The sequence below is a fragment of the Pecten maximus genome, chromosome 7 (genome assembly GCF_902652985.1).
Source record: "Pecten maximus chromosome 7, xPecMax1.1, whole genome shotgun sequence".
In the NCBI taxonomy this organism is placed as follows: Eukaryota; Metazoa; Mollusca; class Bivalvia; order Pectinida; family Pectinidae; genus Pecten; species Pecten maximus.
The window spans coordinates 39864470-39889683 of NC_047021.1; the positions used below are offsets into that span (position 1 = coordinate 39864470).

Below are 25214 nucleotides of genomic sequence, written 5' to 3' on the forward strand. Positions count from 1 at the left end.
TCTTCTCTACTCTCAGATATGGTAGAATCAAATACTCTTCATAGATGGAAGGGTCTTAAGGTGCTTTACCAAAATTGTGAATTTCATGACCCTGGGGTCTCACGTTTGCCCCTGGGGAGGGTTAAACTTTACTATAGTTTATATAGGGAAATCACATTTTTGACTATTATTTGATGGATTTGTATTGGAATTCATTCTAACTTGGTTCAAATTATCAGCATGGGATGACAGTTTGATGGTATGTACATGTTGGCCCTGGTTGACCCCCAGGGGCTTGTGGGCGGGGCCAAAAAGGGTCAAATTGACTGAAATTTCAAAAATCTTCTTCTCTACTCTCAGATATGTTAGAATCAAATACTCTTCATAGATGGAAGGCTCTTCAAGTGCTTTACCAAAATTGTGAATTTCATGACCCTGGGGTCTCACATTTGCCCCTGGGTAGGGGGTAAACTTTACTATAGTTTATATAGGGAAATCACATTTTTGACTATTATTTGTTGGATTTGTATTGGAATTCATTCTAACTTGGTTCAAATTATCAGCATTGGATTACAGTTTGATGTTATGTACATGTTGGCCCTGGTTGACCCCCAGGGGCTTGTGGGCGGGGCCAAAAAAGGTCAAATTGACTGAAATTTCAAAAATCTTCTTCTCTACTCTCAGATATGTTAGAATCAAATACTTTTCATAGATGGAAGGCTCTTCAGGTGCTTTACCAAAATTGTGAATTTCATGACCCTGGGGTCTCGCGTTTGCCCCTGGGGAGGGGGTAAACTTTACTATAGTTTATATAGGGAAATCATATTTTTGACTATTATTTGTTGGATTTGTATTGGAATTCATTCTAACTTGGTTCAAATTATCAGCATTGGATTACAGTTTGATGTTATGTACATGTTGGCCCTGGTTGACCCCCAGGGGCTTGTGGGCGGGGCCAAAAAGGGTCAAATTGACTGAAATTTCAAAAATCTTCTTCTTTACTCTCAGATATGTTAGAATCAAATACTTTTCATAGATGGAAGGCTCTTCAGGTGCTTTACCAAAATTGTGAATTTCATGACCCTGGGGTCTCGCGTTTGCCCCTGGGGAGGGGGTAAACTTTACTATAGTTTATATAGGGAAATCATATTTTTGACTATTATTTGTTGGATTTGTATTGGAATTCATTCTAACTTGGTTCAAATTATCAGCATTGGATTACAGTTTGATGTTATGTACATGTTGGCCCTGGTTGACCCCCAGGGGCTTGTGGGCGGGGCCAAAAAGGGTCAAATTGACTGAAATTTCAAAAATCTTCTTCTCTACTCTCAGATATGTTAGAATCAAATACTTTTCATAGATGGAAGGCTCTTCAGGTGCTTTACCAAAATTGTGAATTTCATGACCCTGGGGTCTCGCGTTTGCCCCTGGGGAGGGGGTAAACTTTACTATAGTTTATATAGGGAAATCATATTTTTGACTATTATTTGTTGGATTTGTATTGGAATTCATTCTAACTTGGTTCAAATTATCAGCATTGGATTACAGTTTGATGTTATGTACATGTTGGCCCTGGTTGACCCCCAGGGGCTTGTGGGCGGGGCCAAAAAGGGTCAAATTGACTGAAATTTCAAAAATCTTCTTCTCTACTCTCAGATATGTTAGAATCAAATACTTTTCATAGATGGAGGGCTCTTCAGGTGCTTTACCAAAATTGTGAATTTCATGACCCTGGGGTCTCGCGTTTGCCCCTGGGGAGGGGGTAAACTTTACTATAGTTTATATAGGGAAATCATATTTTTGACTATTATTTGTTGGATTTGTATTGGAATTCATTCTAACTTGGTTCAAATTATCAGCATTGGATTACAGTTTGATGTTATGTACATGTTGGCCCTGGTTGACCCCCAGGGGCTTGTGGGCGGGGCCAAAAAGGGTCAAATTGACTGAAATTTCAAAAATCTTCTTCTCTACTCTCAGATATGTTAGAATCAAATACTCTTCATAGATGAAGGGGTCTTATGGTGCTTTACCAAAATTGGGAATTTCATGACCCTGGGGTCTCACGTTTGCCCCTGGGGAGGGGGTAAACTTTACTATAGTTTATATAGGGAAATCACATTTTTGACTATTATTTGTTGGATTTGTATTGGAATTCATTCTAACTTGTATCAAATTATCAGCATGGGATGACAGTTTGATGGTATGTACATGTTGGCCCTAGTTGACCCCCAGGGGCTGGTGGGCGGGGCCAAAAAGGGTCAAATTGACTGAAATTTCAAAAATCTTCTTATCTACTATATGTTAGAATCAAATACTCTTCATAGACTGACCCCATTAGGACTGATGGGTGGGGCCAAAAAGGGTCAATTTAGTTGGCCGAAATATTTCAAATCTCAGGTGACCGTTAAGGCCCTTTGGGCCTCTTGTTACATTTGCTTCTCACATTTTAGTGAAACCTTAAAAGTTTGAACCAATTAAAAAAAAATAGCCTCAAGAGTATCTGATAAGTGGTTGATTCCACCTAGATGTAATTGCTAGTAAATGTAAGAATTTAATGTAAAGTGAGAAATAATATTATAATGGGTTGTTTTGTTCCAGATTTAAGTTATGGGTGGATGAATGCAGTCTGATGTTTGGTGGACTAGACGTACTTGCAGTGGAGGCTGTACAAGGCAAAGATGGGAAGGAGTATATCATTGAGGTAAAACCAGCCTGAGGATTTGTTTAACGTGTTTTGTTAGCCTGTCATACCATTATTAGATTTTGGGCTATTCAAATCACCTTTTGTCTGTGGTGTGTGGTCTGTAGGGCTGCAGTGGCCGAGTGGTTAAGGTGTCCCGACACTTTATCACTAGCCCTCAACCTCTGGGTTGCGAGTTCGAAACCTACGTGGGGCAGTTGCCAGGTACTGACCGTAGGCCGGTGGTTTTTCTCCAGGTACTCCGGCTTTCCTCCACCTCCAAAAACCTGGCACGTCCTTAAATGACCCTGGCTGTTAATAGGACGTTAAACAAAATAAACCAAAATAAACCAAACTGTTCATAGGTCCATAACAGTCATTGTTACCACTATTTCTCAGAAAGTACTAAATGGATCTTTCTCAAATTTCATATGTAGTTTTGCCTTTGCCCCTAGTTGTGCATGTTAAATTTTGAGAATGATCAGAAAACATAATGGCTGAAAAGCAGCCATCTTGGATTTCTTAAAAGGTACTGAAGGGATATTTCTTAAAATTCACATGTCGGTTCCTGTTGGTCCTTTGTTGTGGCCATTTAATGTTGAGTCTGATCGGGAAAACAAAATGGCCATCAAATGGCCATCTCAGATTCTGGCAGTTGAAGTTTACTTTGGTTATTTCTTGAAATGTACTGGAAGGATATTTCTTAAAGTTAACATGTAGGTTCAACTTGGGACATAGTTGTGCCCATTCCTTATTGATATTGATTGGGAGAACAAAACATCCGACAGGGTGGCCCTTTTGGATTTGACAATTGAAATTTTATATCACTATCTCTTAAAAAGTACTGGTGGATGCTCTCAAACTTCACATGTAGGTTCCCCTTGGGACATAGTTCTGCCCAAACAATTTTGAGCTTGATTTGGAAACCGAAAGTGCGGCCATCTTGGATTTGACAATTGGAATTTGTTATCTCTTGAACAGTGCTGGATGGATATTTCTCAAACTTCACATGTAGATTCTCCTCAGTCTCTAGTTGTGCCCATTTAGTTATAAGTCTGATCGAGAAAATAAAATGGCCGACAGCCAGCCATTTTGGATTTGACAGTTGAAATTTGTTATTCATATATCTTAGAAAGATCTTCTTAGATAGGGGCCTCGGTGGCTGAGTGGTTAAGGTGTCCCGACACTTTATTACTAGCCCTCGATCCACCTCTTGGTATGAAACCTATGTGGGGCAGTTGCCAGGTACTGACCTTAGGCCGGTGGTTTTTTTCTCAGGGTACTCCGGCTTTCCTCCACCTCCAGAACCTGGCATGTCCTTAAATGGCCCTGGCTGTTAATAGGACGTTAAACAAAAACAAACCAAAACAAACCAAATCTTCTTAGATCTGTTTTAGACTTCATAGATAGGTTTCCATTGTTATCAAATGATTAAAAGGAAGAGGGGAAAGAAGAGAAAAGTAAAGAAAGAGATCTTTCTCTCATAGGTACATCATTCCTCTGGGACCTCTTGTTTTTGTTGGCTAAGTAGCAGATACAAACTACACAAAACTATGGTAATGTGTTATAAAGTCAACTTTACATTACCTATACAATTATGTCACTGTGACCTAGTTTAATGTGTTATAAAGTCTACTTTACATTACCTATACAAGTATGTCACTGTGACCAAGTTTTAATGGTTCCGTAACAATTTCTGATTTTCATTTATGTTTACATTGGTTATAACTGTCAAATTAAAGTTGATGTCAAAATCTACAATTTCACTTTATTTAGCAATTTCCTCAAAACAACAACTTTTAAGAAGCGTTTTTCTTTAGATTCATTAGAATCATGTTCATGGAATGTTTTAAAGTAAAGGCGTTGGGAGTGTTCTTTTTGTGTTTATCATTTTGTTGGGTAACCAAGAGTTCCAATCAATCCTTAGTTAAACTGTGTCCACAATTCCTTTGGTCAAACTTTTATCAAAACATTACAGGAATATTTTCACATTTTTGGATATCATTTTACTTCAAGAATAGTTAAATGGAGGGCCTAAGGTCATTGAATCCTGATTTTGATATCTTATAAAAGTACATATATAAACGAAAGCCAAACAATGGAATTTTACTTGTTGTCAAAAGAACAATGTCTTATCATGTTTCGTAATTCAAAAACATTTCAGGTTCACTTAAAACAAGCAATCTTAACTGTTATCAAACTTCTGTGAATAGACATGATTATTGTGAAAAAATGTATGTTTACTGCAGTGTATTATACTTGGCAAGTGTTTGTGTCTTCAGTAGCAGTTTAACCCACACCAACCTACAGTAAAACACCTTCATCTTATTATCTGTCGTAAATGGTGAAAATAATGTCGTTTTTGATCATTTTTTTGTTTTTGAATGTTAATTGATTAAACATTATTTGTGCCCACCTATACCACCAGAACACACTACTTTTAAATATTACATTGTATGAATTGTCTTTTAAAAAATACAGTCCATTATATATTAAAACCAGAAATTTGTCTATTAAATGTTACAGTCCATTAAACATTACTGTGGATTAATTGTCCATTAACTATAACAGTGAATGATATATCCAATAAATATTATAGTGAATGATTTATCCATTAAATATTATAGTGAATTATTTATCCATTAAATATTATAGTGAAAAGTTTATACATTAAATATTACAGTGAATGGTTTGTCCATTATATATTATAGTGAATGGTTTGTCCATTAAATATTACAGTGAATGGTTTGTCCATTAAATATTACAGTGAATGGTTTGCCCATTAAATATTACAGTGAATGGTTTGTCCATTAAATATTACAGTGAATGGTTTGCCCATTATATATTATAGTGAATGGTTTGTCCATTAAATATTACAGTGGGTAGTTTGTCCATTAAATATTACAGTGAATGATTTATCCATTAAATATCACAGTGGGTGGTTTGTCCATTAAATATCACAGTGGGTGGTTTGTCCATTAAATATTACAGGCCATTAAATATTACAGTGAATGATTTATCCATTAAATATTACAGTGGGTGGTTTGTCCATTAAATATTGCAGTGGATGGTTTATCCATTAAATACTATAGTGAATGGTTTGTCCATTGAATATCACTGTGGATGGTTTGTCCATTAAATATCATAGTGAATGATTTATCCATTAAATATTACACTGGGTGGTTTGCCCATTAGATATTATAGTGGGTGGTTTGTCCATTAAATATTACAGGTCATTGAATATGACAGTGTATGGTTTGTCCATTAAATATTACAGTGAATGATTTATCCATAAAATATCACAGTGGGTGGTTTGTCCATTAAATATTACAGTGAATGGTTTGCCCATTAGATATTACAGTGAATGATTTATCCATTAAATATTACAGTCCATCAAGTATTATAGTAAATAATATATCCATTTAATATTATAGTGAATGGTTTATCCATTAAATATTACAGTGAATGGTTTATCTATTAAATATTACAGTGAATGGTTTGTCCATTAAATATTACAGTGAATGGTTTGTCCATAAAAAATATTACAGTCCAAGTATTACAGTAAATAATATATCCATTTAATATTACTGTGAATGGTTTATCCATTAAATATTACAGTGAATGGTTTTTCCATTAAATATTACAGTGAATTGTTTATCCATTAAATATTACAGTCCATCAAGTATTACAGTAAATAATATATCCATTAAATATTACAGTGAATGGTTTATCCATTAAATATTACAGTGAATTGTTTTTCCATTAAAATGATAAATGTTTCAATGATTCCTCTGTTACAGGTCAATGATTCCTCCATGACATTACTGGGGGAAAGCCAGGAGGAAGATCGGCGCCAGATTGCTGACCTTGTAATGGCTAAAATGCAGCATTGCCTTAAACCAGTTGCTTCCATTAGGCAAGTGGCCGATCTGTTGTGGGGCAAGGGAGATAATCCAAGTGAAAAAAAGTAGGCTAAATCAAACCTTTTTTTTTTTTTTTTTCTCTCAAAATTTTGCTTTTCTCATCTTGAATTAAAACAATTTCTACTCTTTAAATTTTTCGGATTTTTGGCGTTGCTGCAAAGTTGCTGTGCATACACTCTTGCATGATGGTGTGCTGCTTGCCTCTGCCAATGGCCCAGGACTCGTCTGTGAGCCAGTAACTCGGTGACCCTGGATTCTCATGTCTGAGCTAGTAACTCAATGGCCCAAGACCCTCATCTCTGGCAACTACTTGGTAGATAACCTCTGGAGTGACTCTCCCCACAAATATGACAAATTAATTGAAAAGCTGCTGAGGATACCATAACATCATATCAAATATTTTTGAGATGGAGAAGAAAAAATACACAGGTCCAGTTTAGGATTACAGGGTTCATAAAATGGTTTAGAGTTTATTTGGTTCCATTTCATGATAAAGATTAACCCATTTTGATTTTTGATTTTGAATGCAATTGTAATTACAGATTTCTTTTGTATGATTTGGAATAGTCATGAAATTAATAAGAAAACAAATATCCTAAATTTATAACAAAATATAGACTTTTAAGAATTCCATTACAAAGCTACTTTATTCTGAAGTTTTAGTGATTGTGGGTTCTAAACTCTTTGACAGCTTACAGATAAAAGCACTTATGGATAGAATTATGGTTAAGTTCAAATAAATAATTTTGTATTTTTAGGAAATTTCATAAAATTGTAATAACTTGTTATTCAGAAAGTTGTTGTCACACCCTGACTTTTTTCTATTCTATAAATAATTTAAAATATACACTATACTTTTTATCATGCACCGATCTCGAGGCTTTCCTACAAACCATTCAAATCACACTAGGGAAAAAACCTTGCACTTTTAAGCATCAGTTTTTGCCTTAAATTTCAGAAGAAAGGGAAGGTTTGGTCTGTATTGTTTAATGTCCTATCACGAGCTATGGTCATTTAAGGGCAGTCTCTCGATCCTGTGTGTTAGGTGCATGTGTGTAGTGTATGTGTGAGTTTTGGAAGGCTGTGGATTATTTGTGTTTGTCTCCTTGTGATACGTACTGCGGAACTGACACTAACTTTATAGTGCTACCTCACTGAATTATACTTCTGAAGACACCCAGCAGGACACCCCACCCTGGTCACATTATACTGACAATGCGAGAACCATCATCCCACTCCCATAATGCTGAGCATTAAGCAGGAGTAGAAACTATCATTTTTATAGACTTTGGTATGTCTCGGTTAATGGAGAGAGCACAAAACCTTCCTCACAGGGGCAAACGTTCAACTAAACACCAAAAGTGATTGTGCAGTCAAGGGAGACATTGGGAAGAAGAAAGTTGTTTAGAGAAAAGGAGAAAAGATAAGATACCAAATTTAGTTGCCTCCTAATGAAGGGTTAAAGGTGCATGCTAAAATGAAGTCTGTGTACCTGCAGAATAAAGGGCAATATTTTCATTTATAAATCTAGAAAATACCTTTAAAATGTATACATTATTCACACACATGACAAGAAGCCATACTTATCAGTATTGGGACCAAAAAGTTTGTTTGAATAACGATAACAATGTTTAGACAGGAGTCAGACGTGTTGATATTGATATAATCTTATAAAGAACCTTAATACCTAGTGTCTTTAATAATTAACACAACATTTCGTATTAACCACGCTGAACAGAGTCATCATATCTACCGGTAGTCAATATTTATTTGCGACTATGGAGTTGTTCAAATGAGGGTTGATTTTTCATCTGTAGCTTGCTTGGATGAAGAACTATAAAAGTTTGTTCAAATAAATGACCTTGACCCACATTTCCTCTAATTCCTGTTGAAATTTTCCGTTTCCATACGATTGGTTATAGAAACAAGTTGTATATAACTCTTGTCTCAGAAAGTAACGAACATGATCGGTATCACAAATGTCTCGTGTTGGGTAATATGGCTGTGCCTACGAATGGTATCACAAATGTCTCGTGTTGGGTAATATGGCTGTGCCTACGAATGGTATCACAAATGTCTCGTGTTGGGTAATATGGCTGTGCCTACGAATGGTATCACAAATGTCTCGTGTTGGGTAATATGGCTGTGCCTACGAATGGTATCACAAATGTCCCGTGTTGGGTAATATGGCTGTGCCTGGTAGATAAACATATGAATGCCTTTGTACTTTTTATATACAGTTTATATACATATAAGTATGTAGTATCGTTAATGTACTCGTATTTATAAAATTTAGTTTTATTGATTTGTTCTTTTATATGATGCATTGTTTACTCAGTAGCAGCACTTTATATATATAATGCATATTTTGACATCAGCACTCAAGGCAACTTTTTTTGAAATTTTTCATTTTCATCTAAAATTCATTTTTTTATTTATCTCTTGAACATCATTTAAATATGCAATTTTGATAACACATATTTAGTAATACTGCGGTCTAGATGAAACGAAAGCTTCATAAGGAGCAGTATTATTCAGCAATAAGCCCTTGCCATGTAATAAGTCATTCAAGGATAAATATAGTATTGTAGACTTTGAAATACCTAGGACCTCAATTAAGTGAAGGGTATACAATTTATGTCAATTAAAGTGTATATTTTTTTCGGATAGTTTAAATTTTGAAAATAAAAAGATAATGTTTAGTGAAAATGAAGTCCACAAAACCATATTGCTACTTTTAGATTAAAAAATAAAATACCTGTAATTAATTTTAGATATAAATCACCTGTAAATCACCTGTTTTATTATATCTAACATTTACATCTTTTTTCCAAATCTTTTTCAGTCGGACGTTTAGCTCCGGTGCTGTAATGCACTATGCTACAATGAATGGAAATAAGCAAGATTTACCAGCCCCAACTCAGCCCCCTTCCCGACCCCCTCAGCCCCAGGGTCAGCCACAGCAGCCCCGCCCACAGGGGAACCAGCTCCCTCCCCAGCAGCAGCACTCCCCTCACTCACAGTCCCAGCATCATCAGCATCCACAGCATCCTCAGCATCCGCAACAACCTGGGGCCCGATCTCCCCAGCGACAGACCAACCCTAACCAGCCGATGAACCCAAACCAGCAGATAAATCCGGATCAGTCCAACAAACAGCAATCCGACGGGTACTGGCACAAGCTTTCAATTTTAATCAAAGGCAAACCTATATAGGGTGCTTTTGATCCACAGAAAAGTTTTATGAATTTTCTTGGAATTTTAAATCATATTGCATTAGAATAGAAACCGATGTGTGTAAATTGAATTGTATGCAAACTTTTTTTACTTTTTCATAATGTTTATCAGAACAGTATATACTTGTAGATAGTAGTTTAGTTAGTTGTTAATTACATATTATGATATATATATATATATATATATATAATATAGCCAGTTGAATTTATATGTAGCCTTGAACTGACAAATTTATAGGTAAAATATAGACTGTTTAATCATATATTTGATTAATAACATTAAAATAACATTTCCCTCATTCAGTATAATATATAAGTGTGAAATGTTGCTACAATCGTAGAACAAATTCTCTTAACTTCTTGTAAACAATCCTGCTGGTCTAGATGGTAGCACTTGAGGGGTCTGACTGTGAGAGAAAATTAGAATCCACAGTGAAAATACATATGGCGAAATCTAACCCTGGTTGCCTGTTGAAAAGCAAGAGTGTTACCACCTTTGACATCTGCCAGGCATTGTCCATCTGACTCTCTTGATTGGACATTTGCGAGGAATTGTCTCTCTGGCTTACTTTGACATCTGTGACGCATTGTCCATCTTGCTACCCTAGACTGGACATTAGCCAGGCATTGTCCATCTGGCTATATTTGACTGGACATTTGCTAGGCATTTTCTGTCTGGCTACCTTTGACTGGACATCTGCCAGACATTGTCCATCTGGCTACCTTTGACTGGACAATCACCAGGCATTGTTGTTATGGCTAACTTGGACTGGACATCTGCTAGGCATTGTCCATCTGACTAACTTTAACTGGACATCTGCTAGACATTGTCCATCCAACAACCTTTGACTGGACATCTGACAGGCATTGTCCATCTGGCTACCTTTGACTGGACATCTGCCAGACATTGTCCACCTTGCTACCTTTGACTGGACATCTGCCAGACATTGTCCACCTTGCTACCTTTGACTGGACATCTGCCAGACATTGTCCATCTGGCTACCTTTGACTGAACATCTGCCAGACATTGTCCATCTGGCTACCTTTGACTGGGCATCTGCCAGACATTGTCCATCTGGCTACCTTTGACTGGACATCTGCCAGACATTGTCCACCTTGCTACCTTTGACTGGACATCTGCCAGACATTGTCCATCTGGCTACCTTTGACTGAACATCTGCCAGACATTGTCCATCTGGCTACCTTTGACTGGGCATCTGCCAGACATTGTCCATCTGGCTACCTTTGACTGGACATCTGCCAGACATTGTCCATCTGGCTAACTTTGACTGGACATCGGCCAGGTGTAGTCCAACTGTGAATCTTTGACAGGATGTTTACCAGAAGTTATCCATCTTTCTATCTTTGTAGTGTATGAATATCATGTGTCTTTGTCCATCTTTAGGTTAGAATGATGAGACAATTTACATTTGTCCACTTATTGCCTCTATGATGCTTACAGTCCATGCTTCCTTTTTCGACGCTATAGATATTCGACAGACTTGTAGTATATATTGCCTGCAGGATGTTTTCTCCCACTATATTCCTGACCTAGAGTGGAAGGTCAAGGTTACAATTAGAGGTCATATGGGGAATAACTAAAGAACTTCTCAAAATTTGAAACAATATATTCATGATAGAATATATTAGGTCATGACCAAGGTCAGAATGAAAGGTCAAAAGGTGAATCACTGGGGATACCTGAGATGACAGATACCCTTCCATATTAGTTCCATGTCCTTTTTCTCCAAATCAGATGCAAAACCTTTTAAAATCACCACTTTAGGTTATCAATAGCATGCTTGTCATTTTTAACACTGAAGAGGATGGAATGCAACAGAAAGACATGGAAATTTGAGTTTCGACTTCCGTTGCAGGGTCCCTCCCGGGAATCGCGGTCCTCCCGGCCAGAGGAGTTCAGAGGATGAGGACACCATGAAAAACCTGCGTAGAACATTTGCTGGAATATTTGGGGACATGTAGAAGCTGTTCAACATCATCATCATAACCTTTATAGAATCGGAGAGCAATACAATCTCTCGCCACCAACATCTGACTCAGCCGTTTATAGATCGGAATAACCTAGAACAGGATTTATATATTATGGATGATTCTTGTAAAAACCCTTTGGTGTAGAGATTATGGACAGATTTTGTTAAGCACTTTGGCATGGAGATTATGGATGAAATTTGTAAAACACTTTGGTGTCGAGATTATCGATGGTTCTTGTCAAAACACTTTGGTGAAGAGATTATGGACAGATTTTGTAAAACACTTTGGCATAGAGATTATGGATGAAGTTTGTAAAACACTTTGGTGTAGAGATTATGATGGTTCTTGTAAAAACCCTTTTGTTGAGAGATTATGTATGGAATTTGTAAAACCCTTTGGTGTAGAGATTATGAATGGTATGATATTGTATTTCTTGTTGCTGAGATCAATGAAAGCTGGAACATATAGGCTACTATGTAACTTCCAAAACATTGCTGATGTCAAGGTCATCTTGTAAGGTCAAAGGTCAAGGTCAGTTGTTAATACTAGTTATAATCTTATATAAAACCTACATATAAATAGATTAATATTGCTACATAAATAGTGCCGGATTTTTATCCCGGAAACAGACAAAACTTGATGTGGAATTGTTTCTTGTATATTTATCTCATACAGGGTTTGCTGTATACTTGTACATAGATGTCCATATAGATCGCATAGACTGCCTCTCCATCTGTACAGTGATACATATATTATACTCGATTCATTTGTTTATTAGCATGTAGTCATTTTAATATGTAGAATATATTGTTATATGGTTGTATATGGATTATAAGTTAGTGATAACTTGCTGTCTTTGTATGTGATATTATAATTCACAATCAGAATCAACAATTATTTCTGCAAATTGTAGTGAAAAAATATTTAAGATGCAGTTGTCTCCCTTGCTCCATAAAAAATCACCAAATTGTTTCTGTAAAATATAGACTTTAGACACAGTTATCTCCCCTGCTCCATTTATTAATAAGAACACCAGAGTTAGCTCCCTTGTTCTAAATGTAAGAGAAGGGAATTCTACAGTTTACATTACATATTAGATTTGAATTATGTCACAATATCTCCATTTTTTTATTCCAACATTTAAAAAATTAAATTTTGTTTACTTATTTATACAGTGCAATATTTGTTTTAATTATCTTTTTTATATTGTAGTCACAAATTGAAAGATATGTATACAAGTGCCATATTTTTTAAGATTGTTGTTTTTCTTTAAACATTCCATTTGTTTTGTACAGAACTTTATTAAGTTATTGTTGTTTGAACTTTGTTTACCGGGTATTATGTGTGTAGCTGAGATAAATGTTTATCATAATTAACTGGTAATTAAGAGACACTCAATTACTCTGATTATTTTCTTTGTTTAACCTGAATAACATATAGCACCAAATCTATCCAGTGATAAGCCCATTCATACTATAAACCCCACCCATGTATTTGCAATTAATTTATATTACTAATAAAAACTTTGTATTGATCTACAATAATCCCAACCGGTGACTGGGCTTATTACAGGGTAAATATGGTATTCAAATTATATATATATATACAGATTAAAGGAACGACAGGGTGAAGACAGTGACAATCTATGTACAGTGTGCCACTTTATATTGTATCACAGCCACTATACAAAGAGATGCAGCTCCCTTTGTAAAACTGAAGCTGAAGTTGCAGTTTGTTGATCATATCAGGACATTTAACATAAAACAATAGAAAATTTAAATTAAATTAGATTTTTATTTAATTTTTTTTTTATTTTTTTTCTTAATTAAAGGGCTATTCCTTCGTTTGAATTAATTGTATGCCGCCAAAATGAAACTTAATGGGAAATGTGTATTTTTTTCCAAGTAGGAATTGTTATAACCTTTATGTAAATACAACAGTTTTACTCTCGAGGGAAACAAAAGTGCTTCAAGTATTAAATCATAAAAATTCTCAAATCGACCCGAAGTATCACTAATTACTGTAAAGCCTGATGGTATTTGTGTACCAAACGTCATTTTTCTGTACATTTTGGTGTTACTTTCATTATTGGTAGGCACAAAAACTCATATAATCCTCATTTGGGCATAGACTTTATCAATATAAATTTTGCACGTTTCAGATATCCGAACGAACGAATGCCCCTTTAATATTTTAACATTAATTACCTGGTAGGTGTTTTAAGTTTAGACAAGAAATTACACATGAATAATGTCAGCTTTTTGTGTGCTGTTTTAAATGTTGAGCTGACTAAAGGAAAATTATGAATTTCAAAAGAAAAATGTAATATTAAATGTAGAAAATGAGTATGTTATAGCAATAAATATTCTGCAGCATTCAATTTAACAAACCTGGCATGTGCCACAAATTATGTCATCTCAACACAGTTTATTGGTTAACCATGACAAGGAGACTTAAGGCTATATGTTACCTTATTGTGACAAGGAGACTTAATGCTGTATGCTACCTCACTGTGACATGGAGACTTAATTAAGACTGCATGTTACCTTATTGTGACAAAGAGACTTAAGGCTGTATGCTACCTTATTGTGACATGGAGACCTAATTAAGACTGCATGTTACCTTATTGTGACAAAGAGACTTAAGGCTGTATGATACCTTATTGTGACATGGAGACCTAATTAAGGCTGTATGCTACCTTCCTGTGACAAGGAGGGTTAAGGTTGTATGTTACATTTCTGTGACAGAGACACTTAAGGCTGTATGCTACCTTCCTGTGACAAGGAGGGTTAAGGTTGTATGTTACATTTCTGTGACAGAGACACTTAAGGCTGTATGCTACCTTCCTGTGACAAGGAGACTTAAGGTTGTATGTTACCTTTCTGTGACAGAGATACTTAAGGCTTTACGTTACCTTGCTATGACATACAGACTTGTGGTCATATGCTACCTAACTGTGACACATATGCAACTTCTTACAAGATTTTGGAACTCTTACACAGGTCACAGATAATTAATTGACATGAATGTTGATGTTGGCATAAACAGCAGAGAAATGTTTGTGAAATACATGTACATCATAACCTCATTTTAACATTTTAAGCACAATATTGTTCAGGTGAAAACAAGATTTGAATGTGAAAAAATGAATGTTAATTTACTAGATTGTGCATTTCATATGTATGTTTTCATCTGGAGTTTTACATTGTAATATAAATCTAGTTGTTGGTGTGTGCTCACATTGAACTAGTTTTATTGATGTGCTGAGTTATGTGAAATCAGTATGAGTTCCTGATCTAGACAATTTATTGCTAAATCTAATGATTTTTAGTAATATTTGGCCAAGTAAAGTTTCAAACAGTACTAGTATTATCCTCAAGAACTTAAAAAAAAAAAAATATTAAATTGATCATTATCAGCTGGGGGGGGGGGGGGGGGGGGGGGGTGCAATAAATTTACTTTACAAGTGTAGACAGATACAGAATTTATTTAATGTTTTCATGGCATTTCAAGTCAGAATATGTTGAATGAAATTGCAATGTTTGTACATATATATGTAGATGTTTAAAATAATCAACATTTCACACTGAAAAAAACACTTAGACTATCACCTGTATGCAATCATAAATTGTGTTGTCATACTAATTATACAATTCTGTGTCACAGTGTATGTCTGATAAACCAGGGCTAAAACTTTCTGTTGGCTGCAAGGGAAACTTTCAAGGGGAGATAATTTATTTTGCATACCCATGTTACATGTAAATGGCCCTGATGATCGGTGCAGAGGATCTTCGTCGATGTCATGATTTATCTAAAATAATTCTTTTACAAACAGATGATGTCAATTTTTTTTATGGCTTTCTAAATACTGGTACAGGTAAATCTACCTATTTTTAAAGTAATTTTACATTTCATAAAAAAAAAGTAGAGAAAAAGCCATCCAAAAATAAAATCTTTAGTACTATCACAAAATGTTTTCCAATCAATGCTTCGATCTCCTATTTCATATCAAAGACAAATTTTAACAGTATGTATAATTAGGTATTTGTATATTGTGTTTTCAGTATGTCTATCAGCGTTTTCGTGGAAATTGGTAAAATCATTGCATTTTCCAAATCCTCCAAATGTTTGTTAAGTTGCAAATGCTTCCATCAATACATATTTTATACTTACAAATTGTTTGAGAGAATTTTATTTGTCAACACATTTATTCTGATACTAAAAATTCAATATTGTAAAACAGCAATAGCAGTGTATTCTCATCTCCACTGTACAGATGTGTGACATATATTATGTGTTTAAATTGGAGATTAGTGCTCAAAAAGCACAATAAAATTGGTGTTTCAGAAAAAAGTGCTGACATTTCCTCAAACATTTCTGCAAAGGACTATTGAAAATTTGTAAAGAACTCGGGGACAGGGTGTGTCAGATATGTGTGTAGATATTTGAATTTACTAAAAGAATTTTTTTATGTGTTTTGTTAAGTTTTTTTTTTTTTTTTTTTTATCTTTAAGTGATTATTTTATGCTCTATAACATTATCCACAGAATCTTGGCAAAAATTTCAAACCACAGTCCAGATATTTAAGCAATGAACTGTTAGCAGATTGTAGTAAATAGTCAATGTCAATCAATTTTGAGTAACAGATGAATAGAATGTCACCCACTCATTTCATATACCGCAGTTATAATATCTACAGGTTGTCAAGTCCCTGTGATAATATCTGAAAAAAATGTGAACAGAAAATTACAATTTTCTTCTGAAAACTTGCTAATACTGGTAGATAATGTTGGGTTTTTTTTAATTACTTTAATTTTTTTAATTTTTTTTATAAATTGTGTGAACTTTTCTAGGAATGTCTCTGATACAAGTAGTAATGAAAGTCTATCTTATATTCAGGCTAGACCAATAAATCTTTGTTATATTTAGGCTAGACCAATAAATCTTTATGTTATATTTAGGCTTGACCAATAAGTCTAGATATTATATTTAGGCTGGACAAATAAATCTTTGTTACATTTAGGCTAAACCAATAAATCTTTAAATTATATTTAGGCTAGACCAATAAGTCTATATGTTATTTTTAAGCTAGACCAATAAGTCTATATGTAATTTTTAGGCTAGACCAATAAGTCTATATGTTATATTTAGGCTAGACCAATAAGTCTATATGTTATATTTAGGGCAGACCATTAAGGTGGCGTTGTAGTAATCTAATCCATTTCAAAAATTCATGATAATCTTTTAAAATTTATTTCGTAACATCTTTAATTGTGACTCTTGGATTTTTGTATATTTTACTGTTAGATAGAAACAAGATAGTATAGACAATTATTTACCACATTTTACAATATTTTTTTTAATTTATAGTTACCAAATAAAAACAATCATTGTCTCCTATCCCAACGCCTCTATAAAACTCAGTGTCCCATACATTACAATCATTTACATTAATATTTTAATGTATATATTCTAATACTGTTTGTCAATTTTCTGACATGTTTTCAACAATTTGTACAATCATTCAATCGATAGAGAACATACATATTTAGAAGGTTTGCTGCAGGTAGGCAGTACATAGATAAGGTATTATTGTCTGATTAAGTTACCTGGTTTTACCTGTACTGTACAAGATACTATTGTCTCATTAAGTTACCTGGCATTACCTGTACAGTACAAGATACTATTGTCAGATTAAGTTACCTGAATTTACCTGTACATTACATGTATTAGATACTATTGTCTCATTAAGTTACCTGGCTTTACCTGTACAGTACAAGATACTATTGTCAGATTAAGTTACCTGGATTTACCTGTACATTACCTGTATTAGATACTATTGTCTCATTAAGTTACCTGGATTTACCTGTACAGTACATGTATTAGATACTATTGTCTCATTAAGTTACCTGGATTTACCTGTACAGTACATGTATTAGAAGTTACCTGGATTTACCTGTACTGTACATGTATTACATACTATTGTCTCATTAAGTTACCTGGTTTTACCTGTACTGTACATGTATTAGATACTATTGTCTCATTAAGTTACCTGGTTTTACCTGTACTGTACATGTATTAGATACTGTTGTCTCATTAAGTTACCTGAATTTCCTGTACAGTACATGTATTATATACTATTTTCTAATTAAGTTACCTGGTTTTACCTGTACTGTACATGTATTAGATACTGTTGTCTCATTAAGTTACCTGGCTTTACCTGTACATGGTATTGTAATTATGCTGTTCCATTCCCTGTAAGATATACTACAGTATTGTATATAATTCTGAAAATTCTCAATCTATTGTTGTTATTGTTGTTGTTGTTGTTGCCTTGTTTATTTATTTCATTGTTACCTTAAGCGTTATTTTATTGAGAGTTTACCTAAGTTTGAGATGGCTGCCCTTGTAACAGACATTGTTAGATATTCGTGAGTATTGTGATATGGATCTCGTTGCTTTTACACATTCCCAGTATATATATATTGATTTTATTGATCAACGTTGTTAGACTTTTTTAAAACTTATTTATGACAATTCTGTGATGTGAAATCTTAAGCAGCATAGTTAGAATCTGAATTTATTTTCCACATGGCTATTTGAACATTGCCTCACCAAAACTTTCAAATTTTCCTTGTGTGAAGGCTTCCGCTACAAAACTGTTCAACTGAGTTTAATTTGTGATTAAGTATATAGAGACAAGATTTGTCATAGTCCATTTTAGAATTAAGCTACTGTAGTTGAATATTCATTGTCACAGAAGGGTATGAATCAAGGACATAAAGGTCCTGTTTGAAAACAAAAAATCAGGATTCTTCAGATTCATAGCTGTGTGGAATTACATGTATGTAGATAATTTGCTCACCTTTTTAAATATTTGTCTTGAATGTACCTGTATGTATTGTCCAAAGCACAGGACATGATGGCTATACCTGTTTGTTGAATATTCATGAGGCTGTTTGAATAGTCTGATATTTTCCTCATTTACCTGTACTCCTCTGTATAATCATTATGTGTTATATATGTAATCTTGGTAGAAAATTCTGCAAATGTGGGTGATAGTGGTTTTACGACTTCAATGTGTGAGCTTTTTCTTCTCTGGCATAACACAGGTTATGAATATTCATTAAGTGTATGATGTCATTTATAATGAATATTCATTGAGTTTATACCATGACAGTAAAAATGCATATTCATAAAGTTTATGATGTCAGAGATAATGAATATTTATTATGTAGGATGTCAGTGATAATGAATATTCATTAGGCTAATGGTGTCAGTTTCTCATAGTTAACAATATACCATGGTCTATCTCTAAGATATTGTTATTTTATGTTGCCATTCATTTAATAGAATGCAATAGGAAAATAAAATTATTAAAATGATACATTTGTTTTGTTTTTTGTGTTTTTTGTTCAAAATACATATTTATGTGTATAAAATGGATATTATTTGAAATAATTACAGTAACATTAAAACAAATAGTTACACAAGTGCCCAGATTTCACTTCTGATCAGGACACCTAGACAGATGTTATCATACAGTATTTAGATGTTCATGAAGATGTCACTTTCAGTTTGAGATAGTGGACTCACTTCCTCCAGAATGAATAGGCTAAAATGAGGATTGGCCAAAGCTCAAGAAATGTCTGCAATAGATTAAGACTAATAAATTGATGATACAATAAACCAGGACTTTTTCTGAGAACTTTTTGGGGCCGTTAACGTTATTTCATATTAAAAGCCAAATTCCCAAAATTTGAAGTTTACTCCTGAAAAAAATCTTTCCCAATTCACCAATTTTCTTCCCAAAATGAGACAAAAAGGCCCCATCCCAAACCAGTGAGAAAAAACCCCTGTTTAAAATGCTTAATTTCAGAAAATGTTCGCCTCATCATTCCAGGAATATATTCATAAAGGATCTAGTTGGATTTTACAAACGATTCTCAAATTGAATAAGTATCCGACTTCTTTCAGACAGCAACGAATAGTAAACATCACCAGTGACCATCAGACATATGTTGTGGTGGACGTCAATCCATCCAACCCAGGACGTTCTCCCGAGCGTGTGTCTCATTTCGAAATGTACCAAATAACCTTTTCATGACTGATACCACTTATCTCCATATCTCAGACGATTAAATTCGAAAAAAAGACAACCCGTTTGACGTGTTAGGGCATGAGAATATATATTTATATCCTTTATACATCACGAAAATAAGACAAGCGAGTCTTGTAGTCAATTTACGTTGCCTTCAGGAAATATTTTTTTCAAAAATACCCACTATTGTGTCTCTCCTAACTGAAAGGCTTTCTTGTCAAGAATAAAAATAAACACAAAAATAAAATCTTTTTTTTTTTTGTCGTAACTGCCTTCAAGATTTCGGTCGTGAAAATATATTACACAATCATATCGAGCGCTGTTTCCAAACACGGCCCCCTAGCGTCGAATTGCCCAATGAAAAACAATGATTTTGAGTTCGAAGATTTTGTGAATATACTATGTATGCAGATTTTGAGGCATTTGCATGTAAAATGGACACGTGACTTACAAATCCTGAAACTTCTAGTACTGTTGAACATCAAAATTCGAGCTGTTCCGGTTTACATACCAAGACGTTTTTGCTGACGGTAACTACACCAAATCCCCCGTCATCTCTAGAGGTCGGGTCTCGGTGTCAGCAAGATATTTAAGAAGAATTTAACGAAGAAGAAAAAAACCCGAAGACATTTCACTGAACTACAAAGAACCATTAAACATGTCAACTTGTAAGCCCATTCATGAAAAATGTCTGAAAGTGCCTGATCATCGTCACATTACCGAAATATTTCGCGGGGCATCACGCAATGTAAGCTCAATTTCAAATATCACTCTTTCGTTCCCGTCATAATTTAAAAAGGATTTGACGCCTACATTCTATGCGAAAGTATAGGTTTATTTAAAGGCCGCAAAACAATACATTTCGTTTAGTGTGGGTGATATTCGCGTCATCGATTCCTTTCGAGTTGTCTCAAAGTCTGGAAACTCTTACAGAAAACCTTCTAAATGAAGGGTTGTCTAAATTCAAATATTTTGCAAAAGAATTCGATAAAACATATGCGTCACAGAAAGACTACGAGCACGCGCGAAACGTTTGGAAACAACCAAACTTTTTTTTAAATGGGTCAATATCTGTAAATGGACGTGCTGTGTTTCGCCGACGTGTTTGGAAATTTCCAAATCACGTGTCAAAATACTAGACACCGCCCACTTTTACAAGCCCCGGGACTGACATGGCAGGCAACCCTGAAAATGACGGATGCTCGCTTGGAATTACTCACAGACTCGGATATGAACCTGTTCTTTGAGAAAGGAGTTCGGTGGCCATTTCGATGCTTTGCATTAAGTATGCATACGTCAAAGATCCCTACATCCCCGGATCTGATTGTCCCTCCCTGTCTATAAGTCTGACGTATTGTCAATACGTAAAGACACTGACGTCAAATATGCCATTGAAGTTGATCTGGGCCCAGTTGTTCAAAACGTGATTAAGCTAATCACATTTCAACAACATTTTTCAAATCCTTATATAATAATTTCTGGTAGATGCAACTTGTCAAATCTTTATGAAATTCTGTAATTCTTAATTCTCCTCCAACTGGCATAATTTCAAGATGATATACTCACAGGTTTTGCAACAAATGAGAAATGAAGTTTCCACAAATCAAGTGATTAAGCTAATCACCTTTTGAACAACTGGGTCTGGACGTGGACGAGACTTTAAGATCACGATCACAATGATCGATCACATTTGGTCCACGAAAGTAAAATCGTCTCGGAGTAGAAGTTGTCTCCCGCAAGCAATGTACTTAAGCATGTATGGATTTGAAGCGTAAAAACAGATAAATCCATTCCTATCCTTGAAAACAAGACAGAATATATATTTCGCCATAGAAACTGACCACTCTACATGGATCGAGGTCTGACAATAACAAAAGTCCACGGTGTAAGGATTTAGACATCTGCCTTGGTTAAAGAAATGCGTCCACTTCAATACCACAGAAGAAGGCTCTCCAAGAATGATTTCGAAAGAGAGGTGTGTTGTTTTTTTATTTGTTTTTTGTTTTTGTTTTTGTTTTGTTTTTGTTGTTGTTGTTGTTGTTGTTTATTAATTGATAAACAACTCAAATCCATAGAAAAACGTCCGTTACAAGGTATATATCAAAATCGCTCATACGAGAAACAAAAGTGTTTAAAATTTCCTACGAATAATTGATCTGCATATAAAACGCTAAGTTAATTTATTGCTGACTCAAACCCGTTAATACTGGTCAATCGTGTATGAATTGTATTACAAAAACCATAAACCAAAATATTGAGACAGGGTGGAGTTATCATTCACAGACACTATTTGTTGCCACGTTTTCTATACCGACATTTTATCGCCATGTTTCAAGATAGCTTTATCCTGTCCAGTTACGCCTATTTCAGCTACCAACAAAACGACACCACAGAATGTGTTGGCCTCCGTGCCAAAATGCATAGTTTTCAATATGCTGTTCAAGAGTCATTACAAATTCGCTGAAAGAAAAACAGGTAGAGCCAAAATCATTGCCAAAGCTATCATGAAGCGGCTCTTGTCTCTTTGATAAACAATTGGTTTGTTTTTTTGTTTAACGTCCTATTAACAGCCAGGGTCATTTAAGGACGTGCCAGGTTTGGAGGTGGAGGAAAGCCGGAGTACCCGGAGAAAAACCACCGGCCTACGGTCAGTACCTGGCAACTGCCCCACGTAGGTTTCGAACTCGCAACCCAGAGGTTGATAAACAAAACAAAATGTGCGAAATGTACTCCATTAGAAGCGAGGGATACAAGTTAAACTTAAACGTGTACAACTGTGTGCCTTTAATGACAAGCGTAGGGATTCTTTCAAATCATTACAAAACAAGAACGATATAAAGATACTGAAGCATTGATTTAATCATTATTCATCTCCACTATATATTGCAATACCTGTTTATGTAAATGCAAATTACGCATACATGTATATCAATAATCACAAACATTCAATCACTAGGCATATTAGTGGATATCGTTTCTAAAACCTAATGTGATGAAAGTGTTACAAAATATGAGCAATAAATATTAAAATAATTTCGTCTAATATTTCCTTTAAAGTTGTACATATTGTCGCGTTGATCTTTATACTCTCGCGTTAGTTTCAATTTCTGTTGTGTTTATATAATGTTAAGATCAGTCCCTTCAAATTCAGATAAAGTAAAATCAGGATGTACATTTTCATAGTCTTTATATTTAATCTTACAATCTGTATCAAACTAGGGTTTGTCTAGTTCAGCAACACGGCCCACGATGGGAAAGTCACGTGGTCTGAAAGTATCGTACGCGCAAAAAGATGGCGGCCTCAGTTCGGGTGAGTTTGGCTTATATTAAGTTAGACATAATGAAGTATTATCTGAGACTATTCCCATCAAATTCAATTCAATTTTTCCTGAATTATTAACAAAAACTCATCCAAACTGGAAGCCGTCATCTTTAAAATGTGTGCGTACGATATTTCAGACCACGTGACTTCCCCACGTGACTTCCCCACGTGACACCCTGTCGTGTCACATTCAAGTCGCTGTTGGTAGGACGTTCACTGATAATACTAAACCAAACTACGGGGTTGAAATCGTTCAAACAAGTTGTGTAAATATGTCGTATTCTCTTCATTCTAATTAAAAATACATCTCATTTAATATGACCATTTGTGCTATTTATAGACAAGCAGACGAGAGTGACCAGAGAACGTGTTAACGACTCTCGATTGGAAAAAATCTAAAATAACGAAACGTGAACAACTATATGGTCAATAATTGTATACTATACCACCGGACACTGTAAAAGGTAATACCTCCAACCGAGTGATTATTGATGTTTATCGAGCTTTACAGTTCGGAATGGAATGGGCAATAGATGAACACCCCCATGGCTACAATCTTGATGAAACAAAGTTACGTCATACAATAAGGTTTATGTTAGCTGTGTCCAGTATGTTTTCGATAGATATCCATCTCTTTGTCCCCTCTCTTTAACTAACTACAATTGTTTTTTTTTTTTTTTTTTTTTTTTTGTCATATTATCTTTAAGTAGCTCTAACATACCGTGATATGTATCTTAATTCTATCATTATTGTCGAAGAGGATTGATAACAGTTAGGAATCATGATATCGTCATCGTTCATAAAATCATCGATAGTACCAGTTCTGCCATCAAAATCACCCTGATGACATCGCCGTTACCATTTGTATTCTGTCCTAACCGCAATACATGCAAATAAATCTACATCATAGTCATCATAGTATCCCATGTAAAAATCCACTTTCATTATATCTTTGACATAAATAGCAATATAACAATATTCCGTAAGCTCATTTTCATAAATATTTTTAAAAATATTTTTTTTTATTTTCCAAACATATATCATCATTAACAGTCAATGATTGTAATGTATCATCCTGCACACTACTGTCATCATAATTTAACAGTCATCATCATCATCATCATCATCATCGTCGTCGTCGTCGTCGTCGTCATCATCAACATCATCATCATCATTCATCGTCATCATCATCATCATCATCATCATCATCATCATCATCATCATCATCATCATCACCATAATCAGCAGCAGCAGCAACAACAACAATATTCACATCATAGGTACAATTCATAATCAATGACAAATGTGTAACATTTTTTTCTTTCTTTCCCACATACGCTCACAGTCACAGCAATATACAGACATTTGCATTTGTACCACCTCCTTTCCCATTTTCTCTTGAAAAATATAACTTGCTTAATTATTAATCAAAATATCTCATCTTCACGTAATGATTGATCATTTGGGTTTTTTTCTTTGAGTCCGTGTTCAAATACAGTTTTTGCTTTAAACCTCTGTAAAACCGTAAGATAAAATGTCCCGTCCTACGTGTGAGGCTATGCGACGTGATTAAACCTGGTCACTCTCTGGAACTCCTCCATGTTCGCCGCAATACGTGTCGGGGTTTGTTTTTTTTCAAGATGGCAGCCATTGCGGCCATCTTGGATTTCTGACCAACCCGAAAAGTAACAGCACTCAGATGGCCATGACCATTTCATGAAGAAGTTTAAAACATGCGCTGTTCATGAAAAACATGATTGTGCAATGGTATATGTTACAAAATGGCACCATGGCTGACCTGTCGCGTTAAAGAGTATTGAAGGAAAACATCTTACATACATTGTATGATAAGCAATGTTTAATTTATTGAACGGATATGTATCTGGTGTGTATTTACCCTATAGGTACAATGTATCTGTTTGTTTGCTTGATTTATCGCCCCGTAAACAGCCAGGGACATTTTAAAGCGGGGTCTCCTA

The 25214-nt window shown here is 34.9% G+C and overlaps 1 protein-coding gene and 1 long non-coding RNA gene across 2 annotated transcripts in view; one reads left to right on the forward strand and one right to left on the reverse strand.

The window, feature by feature from the left end:
• Window positions 1–13595, forward strand: part of LOC117330819 (synapsin-like) — a 180064-nt gene extending 166469 nt beyond the window's left edge. The window contains exons 11-14 of the mRNA XM_033889330.1: window positions 2581–2683; window positions 6463–6578; window positions 9431–9754; window positions 11698–13595. Coding sequence (XP_033745221.1) covers window positions 2581–2683; window positions 6463–6578; window positions 9431–9754; window positions 11698–11803 — 649 coding nt within the window. The 3' untranslated portion in view covers window positions 11804–13595. The remainder of the gene's footprint in view (window positions 1–2580; window positions 2684–6462; window positions 6579–9430; window positions 9755–11697) is intronic.
• A 2665-nt stretch (window positions 13596–16260) lies between these two features.
• Window positions 16261–19185, reverse strand: LOC117330822. Its single transcript, XR_004533411.1, has 2 exons — window positions 17759–19185; window positions 16261–17721 (listed from the first exon to the last, which is right to left on the reverse strand). It is a non-coding gene; the product is annotated as an uncharacterized LOC117330822 (long non-coding RNA).
• Window positions 19186–25214: the final 6029 nt, after the last annotated feature.